Source organism: Schistocerca serialis, chromosome 2, assembly GCF_023864345.2.
Source record: "Schistocerca serialis cubense isolate TAMUIC-IGC-003099 chromosome 2, iqSchSeri2.2, whole genome shotgun sequence".
NCBI classification, from domain to species: domain Eukaryota; kingdom Metazoa; phylum Arthropoda; class Insecta; order Orthoptera; family Acrididae; genus Schistocerca; species Schistocerca serialis.
Genome location: NC_064639.1, coordinates 335254298 through 335267837, shown reverse-complemented (window position 1 = coordinate 335267837; position 13540 = coordinate 335254298). Strand labels below are relative to the sequence as shown.

Genomic DNA, 13540 nt, shown 5'->3' with positions numbered 1-13540 from the left:
GTTCAAATTGCTCTAAGGACTATGGGACATAACATCTGAGGTCATCAGTCCCCTTAACTTACAACTACTTAAACCTAACTAACCTAAGGACATCACACACATCTATGTCCGAGGCAGGATTCGAACCTGCGACCGTAGCAGCCACGTAGTTCCGGACTGAGCGCCTAGAACCCCTCGGTCACCGGTTGATAGGTTTAGAGCTATGAGCACTTGTTCAGTAGAAGAGATGTTTCACACTACTGAAAATGGAACAAGTTTTGAGAACGGTTTTCAAGATACAAGGGAATTACAGACATTGGCTGCAAGCTTGTATTAATTGAAATCAGTCGGGAGAGTTGAAAATTTGTGCCGGACAGGGTTTCGAACGCGAGTCTCCTGCTTACGGGGCAAATGCTCTGACCATTAAGACCATTAAGCCATCCGGACACGGTGCTCATTGCAGCTGCACGGACTAAACTAGCATCCCCCCTTCCTCCCCAGACACAAATTCTCAACTTATCCTTACACTATGAATGTAGAGTTCAATTTGTGGTAAGGTCTTATGGGACCAAACTGCTGAGGTCATCGGTCCCGAAGCTTACACACTACTTAATCCAACTTAAACTTTCGCTAAGGACGACACACACCCATACCCGAGGGAGGACGCGAACCTCCGACGGGGGGAGCTGCATGGACCGTGACAAGACGCCCTAGACCGCTCGGCTACCCCGCGCGGCTGAATGTAGATCCCCTTGCCCATTTTTGTCATTACCTGCAGCATTTCACCGATGTAAGAGATTATGTGCCGTCTCGCCTTAATATATATACAAAAGGGAAATATATATATATATAACTTTTGACTCATTCGTTACCGGTAGAGGGGCCTTTAACTCAAATTGATCCATATATCCTTTTCCAATACCGCAAAATGTTTGTAACGTCATTGCGGAATCATTCCGTATATACATACATTAATTACAGGCACCGGCACCTATAAATTTTGACGCTCTGCAGCGTCGTCGGATGACGTTTCAAAAATGGTTCAAATGGCTCTGAGCACTAAGGGATTTAACATCTTAGGTCATCAGTCCCCTAGATCTTAGAACTACTTAAACCTAATTAACCTAAGGACAGCACACACATCCATGCCCGAGGCAGGATTCGAACCTGCGACCGTAGCAATCACGCGGTTCCGGACTGAAGCGCCTAGAACCGCACGGCCACCGCGGCCGACGATGACGTTTACTGATATGAGTTTCTATGTACAACTTTATCTACTATGTCCCCTCCACAACCTCAAGAAGTGTGTAACACGAAATAGTGAAACACTCTGGTGAAATGTCAACATTCCAGCTGCAATAGCAGGGGAGAAAAAAAGGTTACTGTGTGTTACTTTTGATCACCCCACGTAATATGCGGGGCATGAAGATGATTGTATGATTGTGACAGTAATACTGACAAGGGAACCTCCCCATCGCAACCCCTCAGATTTAGTTATAAGTTGGCGTAGTGGATAGGCCTTGAAAAACTGAACACAGATCAATCGAGAAAACAAGAAGACGTTGTGTGGAAGTATGAAAAAAATAAGCAAAATATACGAACTGAGTAGTCCATGCGCAAGATACGTAATATGAAGGACACTGTGAGCTCAGGAGCGCCGTGGTCCCGTGGTTAGCGTGAGCAGCTGCGGAACGAGAGGTCCTTCGTTCAAGCTTTCCCTCGAGTGAGAAGTATACTTTCTTTATTTTCGCAAAGTTATGATCTGTCCGTTCGTTCATTGACGTCTCTGTTCACTGTAATAAGTTTAGTGTCTGTGTTTTGCGACCGCACCGCGAAACCGTGCCCTTAGTAGACGAAAGGACGTGGCTCTCCAATGGGAACCGAAAACATTTGATCGCAAGGTCATAGGTTAACCGATTCCCCCACAGGAAAACACGTCTGATACATTCTATACGACACTGTTGACCGCATGTGCGTCACATGACAGGAATATGTTGTCGACCCACCTAACTTGTACACTTGGCGAATGGGTAAAAAGATTCTTCTACCTTGCCCGATTTAGGTTTTCTTGTGGATGTGATAATCACTCCCAAAAAAGTGATCGCATCGGACGGACAGATAATAATTGTCTGAAAATAAAAAATTAAATTTTTCACTCGAGGGAAGACTTGAACCAAGGACCTCTCATTCCGCAGCTGCTCATGCTAACCACGGGACCACGGCGCTCCTGAGCTCAGAGTGTCCTTGATGTTGCCTATCTTGCACATGAACTACTCAGTTTGTATATTTTGCTTATTTTTTTCATAGTTCCACACAGATTGTTCCTGTTTTCTCGATTGATCTGTGTTCGGTTTTTCAAGGCCTATCCACTGTGCCAACTTATAACTAAATCTGAGGGGGGTGCGATGGGGAGGGTCCCTTGTGAGTGGCGGCAGGACTGAGACCGGCAGCAGGTGGCGGCTTACCTGGGCTCCCAGCGCACGGTGAGTCCCTTGCGGCGCTGGCGCCGCTGCAGCTTGAGGCGCGGCTTATGGCGCACGGAGAGCGGCCCGGGCCCGCCCGGCTGCTGCGTCGCGTACAGCATCACGTACGACTGGCCCTCGAGCGGCGCCACGCGCACCGTGTACAGGCCGGGCGCCGCGGGCCGCACCTGCAGCGTGCGCAGCTGCCGGCCGCGGTACTCGCCCAGCGACTGCTCCGGCTCGGGGTCGCCTGCCGACAACACCACGGCTGGCGTCACCGAAGCTTGTGCGGGGAAAGAGCCATCAAATGAAGGGACCGTCACGGCAGCCAATGCTTGGCCCACTACTGAGTGCTCCGAGCAGCTATCTTCGTATTGAATTTGAGGACTTCTTTTTATTCTGCTACTCCCATCAGCTACCGTACTGAATGTCTTGTTGGAGCTCGAGGGCACTGTACATCTACAGCTACATAATTACTGTGCAACTCACAATTAAGTACCTGTCAGGGGGTTCCTTGAACCAGCTTCAGGGGCATTTCTCTACCGCTCCAGTCTCGAAAAGCGCGCGGGAAAATCGAACACTTAAATCTATCCGTGCGAGTTCCGATTTTTCTTATTTTATTAAGGCGATCGTTTGTCCCTACATAGGCAGGGGCCAACAAAATATTTTCACTCTCTGAGGAGAAAAATGATGAAATTTCACGAGCAGGTCCTGCGGCAACCCCAATTAGAATATGATATCTGTGGCACTGTCTCCCCTATTCCGCGATAATACAAAACGAACTGCCCTCCGTCAATCTACCTGATGTGCACACCACACTGCACAGCGGTACTCCAGAAGAAGGCGGACAACCATAGCGCAAGCAGTCTCTTTAGCAGAATTGTTATATTTTCCGCCAGTAAATCACACTTTGTTTTGCTTCTCCCACATTATCTGTGCGATAGTTTCAATTTTAAATGCGAAAATTTTAGGTTGTGCTTTACTGTGACTGTTATTGACATTAGAACAAGCAACAAATTTACTGTCACCAGTCACTGTTTATTTATCTCCACGACGCGTTTCAAAGGTTTAAACCTCCATCACCTGTGAACTTACATTTGTTAGTATGAAATGTGTGTGTGTTTTTACGTGTCACGATTTTTTGGAAAAAACTTATGGCACTGTGTTGTGGAGAAATAAAATACTATTTTAGGACATGATTCTTGGTTTCTTCTGGCAAAAAACTAAACGTATATCTAAAGGTAAAAATAAAATAACTAAATTACACTATCTACAGTGCCACAGGCTCCTTTAACTGTCGTAACATGTCACATGTATACTGTCATATTTTGTAAACATCTATGGCGTCTGGACACCATTTGGTGCAAGGATCATGTAGCAGAACATTATCCCGTCAGGCCTATAGTGAACTGCAGGAACAGCCCTACATTCAAACTCAATAAAATGCTCTTCAAAATTCTCAAAGAAGCATACACAATCAATAATGAGCGGACACTTAAAACACAGCAGAATTTACACAACATGTCAAAAGCGTAGAAGTTCCTGATGGATCCACATTTGCTTCATTTGACATACAAAATCTTTATTCCTCTCTGCCAATAGATCCCACACTACAGGTAATTAATGCCAGCCTACAAAATCACAAAAAAATCCATTCAACTGACATTACTGCACTAATGGACCTGCTCGAATTCACACTTTCACACAACTATTTTAAATTTAACAATAAAATATTCAAAGAAGCAGATGGCCTCGCAGTTGGCTCAAACCTTTTCGGATTGCTAGCTGAAATATTTATAAGTAATTTAGGAGACAAAATCCTGAATTCTAGTCACCACCTCCTAAAAAATATCATCTAGGGCTGCAGATATGTAGATGATAACATCATTTTAGTCAATGGCACAAAAGATGACACCAGTGAGTTGAACCAATTATTCAATAACTCCAATGAAAACATAAACGTCACAGTTGAACACCAGACAGGTGACAGTATAAATTTTTTAGACCTTAGCATTAGACTAAAGAATAGCAGACACCAGTTTGAAATTTATCGAAAGTATACTACAAACCACAGCTCCTCTTTCAACCACACAGACCACAAAATGACAGCCTTCCGGTACATGATCAACAGAGATATCCAACTATCACTCTCTGAAGACAAATGTGAACAAGAGATTGAAATAATAAAACAAACAGCTATTGCAAATGGTTATAACAGTTCCTTAGGTGACAGCCTAAGACACTCAATAATGGCAAAGCAATCATATCACAAAAAACGAAAAGGAAAAAACATCTTCCATACAATCCCCTTTTTAGGTAATATTTCATATCAGACTGCCAATGTCTTCAAACGAAAATGCTTAAACGTAACCTTTTCCATAGACAACAAAATTGGACAGACGTTACCTCACACTATCAACACACGAAACCTACTTCATCACACAGGTGCGTACAAAATTGAATGTTTGCACAATGAATGCTTCTACATAAGCCAAACAGGAAGATCATTTGAGATTAAATTCAAATAATACAGTTCAGTACTAAAAAACAAAAAATACCGCAATCAGCAACAGCCACCCACCTGCATGAAACAAAATACCATGTTCACAACACAAGTATCAGCATCCTACACATACAACCTAATGGCAACAAAACTAGACATCCTTGAAACACTGCAGATATACATACACCAAACAAAACAACCAGAATCCATCTTAAATGACAAACATGACAATATTTATAATAGCATCATCTCTGTTTTCAACAACTGCCTACGTTACTAGATTTGCGATGTGCGCGTACACCACACACACAAACACACACAAAAACACACTCAAACACAGACGCACACACACACACACACACACACACACACACACACACACACACACACACACACACACACACACAAACAAACCTACATATTTACAATAATCAATTATGTTGCCATGATATCCCCCAAATATGCAAGGGATTCACCTCATTTACAAATATACCATCACACTAACAGCTTGTATCCCCTGTCAGCTTGAAACTATATGTACATCAACCAATGGCCCAACCTGTACACCCATCTGCATATTTTAAAGCATTAACCAAATTTACTACCCCAAGCTTTAGGCAATTATTACATGTAACAGATATAATCTTAAAGAACCCAGTGCTTTGGAAAGTTTGCTCTCATCCAATCACTCCTTCCACCCTCTCTCTCCCTCTCGCTTGCTCTTTCTCTTTCTCTCCCTCTGCCTCCAGCCTTTCACTCATTTCTCTGAATCCCAACCAAACCTGTTATTTATGTGTAATTTTACCACTGTAGCCAACATAATTATTGTGATTAAAGTTTGCAGCTTGTAAGCTGATTATATAAACGAATACAAAGTTTAAGCTATATTAACTTGAGAAAATCGGACATATACCACCTGAAATATCTATTCCAACACATGTATTCAACACCTCAAAACAAAGATCTCCTAAGGCCTTTAAAACTTACACCGTAACGATGTTGTTACGATGTATATTCTTTGTACTTTGGTATAATGTTCCTCTTCTGCTATATGACCCTTGTGCTTAATATTTTTCAGACGCATGTTTGTTTACGAAATATGACAGTATACATTTGATGTGTTACGGCAGTGAAAGGAACCTGTGGTCACTGGAGGTACTTTAATTTACTTATTTTATTTTTACCGTTAGATATACGTTTAGTTTTTTATCGAAAGAAACCCAAAACATGTTCTGAAATACTGTTTTGTTTCTCCACTAGACAGTGCCGCAAGTTCCTCCACCGAGCGAGGTGGCGCAGTGGTTAGCACACTGGACTCGCATTCGGGAGGACGACGGTTGAATCCCGCGTCCGGCCATCCTGATTTAGGTTTTCTGTGATTTACCTAAATCGCTCCAGGCAAACGCCAGGATGGTTCCTTTAAAAGGGCACGGCCGACATCCTTCCCCATCCTTCCCTAACCCGATGAGACCGATGACCTCGCTGATTGGTCTCTTCCCCAAAACAATCCAATCCAATCCAAAGTTCCTCCAAAAAATCGCAACACCACACACACACACACACACACACACACACACACACACACACACACATATATATATATATATATATATATATATATATATATATATTTATTTCATACTAACAAATTTAAGTCCACCTGATGATGGAGGTTTAAACCTTTGAAACGCATCGTGGAGATAAATAAGCAGTGACTGGTGGCAGTAAATTTGCTGTTTCCTTTAATGATCGTTCCAATTTAAGTTATTCGTAATTGTAAGCCCTAAGTATTCAACAGAGCTTACAATCTTCAGAGTTGTGTCATTAATTGTGTAACTGAAATTTAGAGGATTCTTGTCAGTGCTCATGTGGCTGAGTTGACACTTTTCATGATTTAGAATCATTTGCCAGTTTTTAAACATACAGTCATCTAAATTATTTTGCATTAATTTTGATCATCTGATGACTTTACGTGACCGTAAATGTTAGCATCATGTGCAAAATCTAAGAGGACTGTTCCGATTGTCTCCTAAATCGTTTATGTAGATCGGAAACAATAGGGGGCTTATAAAACTTACTTGGGAACTCTAGATATTACTTCTCTTTTACTCGATGATTTTCCGTCAATTACGAACTGTCACCTTCCTGACAGGAAATCACGAGTCCAGTCACACAACTGAAACGATACTCCCTAAATACGCAATTTAATTAGAAGTCGCTTGTGAGGAACAGTTTCAAAGACTTCTGGAAATCTAAAAATATGGATCAATTTGACGCCCCCCTGTTGGTTGCATTCATTGCTTCGAGAGAATGAAGAGCGGGTTGTATTTCACAAGACAGATATTTTTTTGAATCGGTATTGGCTATTAGCGAATAAATCGTTTTCTTCCAGGTAATTCATAATGTTCGAGCACAGGATATGTTTCAAAATCCTACTGCTAATCAACTTTAGTGATATGTGTCTATAATTGAGCGCATTACTCCTGTTATCTTTCTTGGGTATTGGTGTGACTTGTTTAACTTTCCAGTCTTTGGGCACGATATTTCTACGAGTGTGTGGTTCTATATGACTGTTTAGTATGGAGCTAGCGTATCAGCATACCCTGAACTCAGTTCTGTACGTAGCATGGCCATAATTAATACTGCGTGATTATAATTAAACTCAGGATGTTTCGAGCGTTATCGCAGGACACTGAAAAATTGTAGGTATGCTCATTAATAATTGGTGCGCTCGGAGAGTAAGCTGAAAAAAATAATACTTCCACTTTCTGCCACCATGTGAAAATAGGGTGCTGTAAGCAGTCAAAATGTGTAATATTTCCTGTTTCGAAATCGGTATGCTGTTTGTTTCTTGGCGACTTGTTTTTTGCTTATTAACCGCCCTGCCCCCTCCCCCGCCCCACGTGTGCGGATGGTGGTGGAGGGCGGGTGGGCTGTAAGTGGTATTAATAACCTGCTCTTCAACCTGTAGAACTAACTTAGATGCAAAGACAAAAAACAAGGAGGAATATATGCTATGAATTTAAAATTATTCAAAAAAGTGATGTGAGCGGGAGAAAGATAAATGTATAATACTGTCTTCATGAATTATTTTAAAAAAATGATAAAAATATGGACAGACAGTAAAATTAAAAACATTTGTGAAACACCTGAAGAACACTAAACACTTAAAATAACACTTGAAAAACACTGAACACGACAGATGATACATAGGCCATTAAAAACGGAGCACCATGAACTTTCACTAAAACGTGAGAAAGACCTGCCGTGGCACGGTAGATTGCGGATGACAACCGGGGGTGGGGGGGGGGGGGGAGAGGCTTAGAGGGAGATAGGAGAGTGATGATGAAGAGGACTGAGGACTGGTAAGAGGTGGGGATGGGACGGGGGTGGCTATGGAGGAACAAGGAGAGAGGGGGAACTGGTGTCGGGATCTGTGGATGGAGAGGAAAAGGGAGGGGGGGGGGGGGAGGGCGACGGGAAAGGGGAGAAGGAAGTTGTGTGTTAGAAACACACTATTAAGCGAGTTGCTCGGAATATGGATCTCAGTACTGCGTGGTGAGAACTTACAGTTCCTCAAGAACAGCAAAGTGTGCCGAACAGCACCAGACGGTTTCTATGGCGCGATCCTTCAAAATTATCTCTCTAGATGGTAGCCGGCTATCGATTCCTTCAATCTACTTGGTCTTTTCCAACACACCACTTCGAAAAAATATACCCAGAGGGAACGACTCTATGCTGTTGCCGATGTCATGGGCGATAATTGTTACGAAAAAGCGTTGGAAAGCACATGTAACTTCCCTCTTTTTGTGTACAAGCTTCACATATTGAACACAAAGTTGGTACTGGGCGAATGCAGTGGCTCCATAACTGGTCAGGCTTACGTGCCAAGAACACTGTCTACAGTGGCGTAGATATAAGTCATGAATACGATGTCTATCCTTCTGGGTATGTCCGAAAGAATAGACAATGTTTTGGTCCTGTAGCCATCATAAATCAAGACACGAAGGAATGAACGACATTTTGCTGCGTAGTAGGCATTAATTTATGTAAATGGGAAAGTTGAAAATGTATGCCACGCCGGTGTTCGAACCCGCTTAATAGGTAGATGCTCAGACCATTAAGACATCCACACAGAGCAGTCATCACAGCTGCACGAACATGTCCGAAAGAATAGACACCTCATATACAATCTAGGCGAGACTGGCCAATGATTCCTTCAGTGTAGATGCACAACACTCTCGATCTCCTATGGGAATCGGTGAAACGCTGCAGGTAATGAGGATAATGGGCGGAGACTAGTTAAGAAACTGGGCGTGCTGGGAGATTTCGTGCAGTTGTTACGGTTACTCTGTCCAGATGGCTTAGTGATCAGAGCATCTCTAACTTAAGCAGGAGACACTGGCATAAATTTTCAGCTCTCCCCATTGATGCAGCTTAATTTCGTTCATTCCTCTGTGTAGAAACCAAATTTCAGAGCAAATGCAACTGACAAATGAAACTTATACTCCCACATTGGTCAGATGGTACCGTGGTATATTGCTCTAAGATGCTTGCAGAACTGGCAAAGTAAGTCATTCTCTGGAGATTGTACAGAATCTAAGGCGTTCACTGATCACAGAGAGGGTCACCATACGACTTGCGCGAAATGTACCCGTATCGGCAGAGGAGTCGCTCTTCACCTAATGAGATTCACAGACTGTTTTCTGCCGACAACAGAGGCCGTAGAAACGTTTCCAGTGACACACTACCCCAGCATCGGTGGCACAAGGTTACCTCTCCAAGCACACAGTTCCAGTGTTCTCACTAAAATAAACACTAAATACCGGCAGAAAATGAATCAATGTGACTTAACGAACTGTGAAAGTAACGTGACAGTATATTATCCCATTTAGACTGTGTCTGCTTCACACAAACCAGAAAATTACGTGCCACCCGGATTACCATCGTTTGCTGGAACCTCGTTTCGATATCTTGAACCATTCAAGGAATAAAAGGTTTATTACACATTATGAGAATCATCTTGAAACTGATATTCGATCCCACCACCAATTGAGTTCAGCATTACAGAACTTGATTTTTGAGCAGATGTCGCCATTGGGGAGAAGAGTGACTGATGCTATTTATTGCTAGGATTCTTTATTTACGTTTCTGTTGCCTAGAATTGCAAGATATTAATTTTGGGTAGCACTGAAGGTCAAGAGCTGTATATTGCCCAATAGCAAATACATCGCAGTGATGAAGGCCAGTTACAACGGTGGTCGAAATTTTTGTCACATAACAAAAAATTTTTATTGAGGATTTGTGAACGAATCTGAACTTTGATTTTGCTCTGACAGTATGACGACGCCAGTCACTTACCCATTTCGGTGTCATTGCTGACGTTGCGGTAGCCCACCGACCAGAGGAGGCTGGAGGTGCACGGCGTCACCGTGATGGACAGTGGGCCCTCACGCTTCTTCTTCACCAGGAAGAACCTGAGGGCAAGGAAACTAGTTACTCACAGCACCAGCGTTTGGCGGTAGTGCGTTTCTCAAATACATTCACTGAAATATATAGGTGCCTGTACGGTTTGTGAATGTGACCATCAGGACACCTTCATGATGTTACGCTATCAGGATTGATGGACTGCAGAGGCGTTGACTGACCACTACTACAAGACATCCCAAATGTCTACGACCAAAAAATTATGTCCAAATACAGCTTAAATTAAGCAAGTATGTTGCATTCATGGACATGTGTATTTAATTAGTGTGTTATACCTATTTGCATGTTCATTAGCGCTCTATGTAGAAATGATAACGCTAGTGAAACTACTACTTGTGCTTTGACACAACGTTACATATACAGGGTGTTTCAAAAATGACCGGTATATTTGAAACGGCAATAAAAACTAAACGAGCAGCGATAGAAATACACCGTTTGTTGCAATATGCTTGGGACAACAGTACATTTTCAGGCGGACAAACTTTCGAAATTACAGTAGTTACAATTTTCAACAACAGATGGCGCTGCAAGTGATGTGAAAGATATAGAAGACAACGCAGTCTGTGGGTGCGCCATTCTGTACGTCGTCTTTCTGCTGTAAGCGTGTGCTGTTCACAACGTGCAAGTGTGCTGCAGACAACATGGTTTATTCCTTAGAACAGAGGATTTTTCTGGTGTTGGAATTCCACCGCCTAGAACACAGTGTTGTTGCAACAAGACGAAGTTTTCAACGGAGGTTTAATGTAACCAAAGGACCGAAAAGCGATACAATAAAGGATCTGTTTGAAAAATTTCAGTGGACTGGGAACGTGACGGATGAACGTGCTGGAAAGGTAGGGCGACAGCGTACAGCAACCACAGAGGGCAACGCGCAGCTAGTGCAGCAGGTGATCCAACAGCGGCCTCGGGTTTCCGTTCGCCGTGTTGCAGCTGCGGTCCAAATGACGCCAACGTCCACGTATCGTCTCATGCGCCAGAGTTTACACCTCTATCCATACAAAATTCAAACGCGGCAACCCCTCAGCGCCGCTACCATTGCTGCACGAGAGACATTCGCAAACGATATAGTGCACAGGATTGATGACGGCGATATGCATGTGGGCAGCATTTGGTTTACTGACGAAGCTTATTTTTACCTGGACGGCTTCGTCAATAAACAGAACTGGCGCATATGGGGAACCGAAAAGCCCCATGTTGCAGTCCCATCGTCCCTGCATCCTCAAAAAGTACTGGTCTGGGCCGCCATTTCTTCCAAAGGAATCATTGGCCCATTTTTCAGATCCGAAACGATTACTGCATCACGCTATCTGGACATTCTTCGTGAATTTGTGGCGGTACAAACTGCCTTAGACGACACTGCGAACACCTCGTGGTTTATGCAAGATGGTGCCCGGCCACATCGCACGGCCGACGTCTTTAATTTCCTGAATGAATATTTCGATGATCGTGTGATTGCTTTGGGCTATCCGAAACATACAGGAGGCGGCGTGGATTAGCCTCCCTATTCGCCAGACATGAACCCCTGTGACTTCTTTCTGTGGAGACACTTGAAAGACCAGGTGTACCGCCAGAATCGAGAAACAATTGAACAGCTGAAGCAGTACATCTCATCTGCATGTGAAGCCATTCCGCCAGACACGTTGTCAAAGGTTTCGGATAATTTCATTCAGAGACTACGCCATATTATTGCTAAGCATGGTGGATATGTGGAAAATATCGTACTATAGAGTTTCCCAGACCGCAGCGCCATCTGTTGTTGAAAATTGTAACTACTGTAATTTCGAAAGTTTGTCTGCCTGAAAATGTACTGTTGTCCCAAGCATATTGCAACAAAAGGTGTATATCTATCGCTGCTCGTTTAGTTTTTATTGCCGTTTCAAATATACCGGTCATTTTTGAAACACCCTGTATATACATCTCGCACATTTGAAGAATGTGAATGCTAAAAGGAAATGGTTTGTATTTTATAAATCAACATGTTTCAGTTGTCTTAGCTAGAGTCCTGGATACCTACACTCAGGCTCATAAATTAATGATAACTGCAGAATGTGATGCCACACAACGTGGCACTACACAAAACTGGTGATAATAGCATAGGCACATAGGGAACACACACGACACAGATCTGCACGTCCACGGTATTGGTGAGAAGTTGAGAAAACCGTCCCGAAACACATGTGCTACAAAACGCCACTGTTCCCTGCGCATGTACCCCGACATCAATATGGGATATGATCGCCATGCTCACGTACACAGGCCGCACAACGGGCTGGCATACTCCGGATCAGGTGGTCGAGCAGCTGCTGGGGTATAGCTTCCCATTCTTGCACCAGTGCCTGTCGGAGCTCCTGAAGTGCGCTAGGGGTTTGAGGACGTGCATCGATACGTCGACCGAGAGCATCCCAGACGTGCTCGATAGGGTTTAGGTCTGGAGAACAGGCAGGCCACTCCATTTACGTGATATCTTCTGTTTCAAGGTACTCCTCCAGAATGACAGCTCAGTGGGGCCGTGCGTTATCATCCATCAGGAGGAAGGTGGGACCCATTGCACTCCTGAAAAGGCGGACATTCTGGTGCAAAATGACGTCCCGATGCACCTGACCTGTTACAGTTCCTTTGTCAAAGACATGCAGGGGTGTAAGTGCACCAATCATAATCCCACGCCACACCATCAAACCACGACCTCCATACAGGTCCCTTTCAAGGACATTAAGGAGTTGGTATCTGGTTCCTGGTTCACACCAGATGAAAACCCGGCAAGAATCACTGTTCAGACTATACCTGGACTCGTCTGTGAACATAACCTGGGACCACTGTTCCAATGATCATGTACTGTGTTCTTGACATCAGGCTTTACGGGCTCTCCTGTGACCAGGGGTCAGTGGAATGCACCTTGCAGGTCTCCGGGCGAATAAACCATGTCTGTTCAGTCGTCTGTAGACTGTGTGTCTGAAGACAACTGTTCCAGTGGCTGCGGTAAGGTCCCGAGCAAGGCTACCTGCAGTACTCCGTGGCCGTCTGCGGGCACTGATGGTGAGATATCAGTCTTCTTGTGGTGTTGTACACTGTGGACGTCCCGTACTGTTGCGCCTGGACACGTTTCCTGACT

The 13540-nt window shown here is 43.7% G+C and overlaps 1 protein-coding gene across 1 annotated transcript in view; it reads right to left on the bottom strand.

Moving 5' to 3' along the window:
- LOC126455959 (protein NDNF) overlaps positions 1-13540 on the bottom strand; it is a 396783-nt gene that overhangs the window by 81754 nt on the left and 301489 nt on the right. The window contains exons 3-4 of the mRNA XM_050091715.1: positions 10306-10421; positions 2445-2691 (exon numbers count right to left, since the gene is read on the bottom strand). Of these exons, the coding sequence (XP_049947672.1) occupies positions 2445-2691; positions 10306-10421 (363 nt within the window). The remainder of the gene's footprint in view (positions 1-2444; positions 2692-10305; positions 10422-13540) is intronic.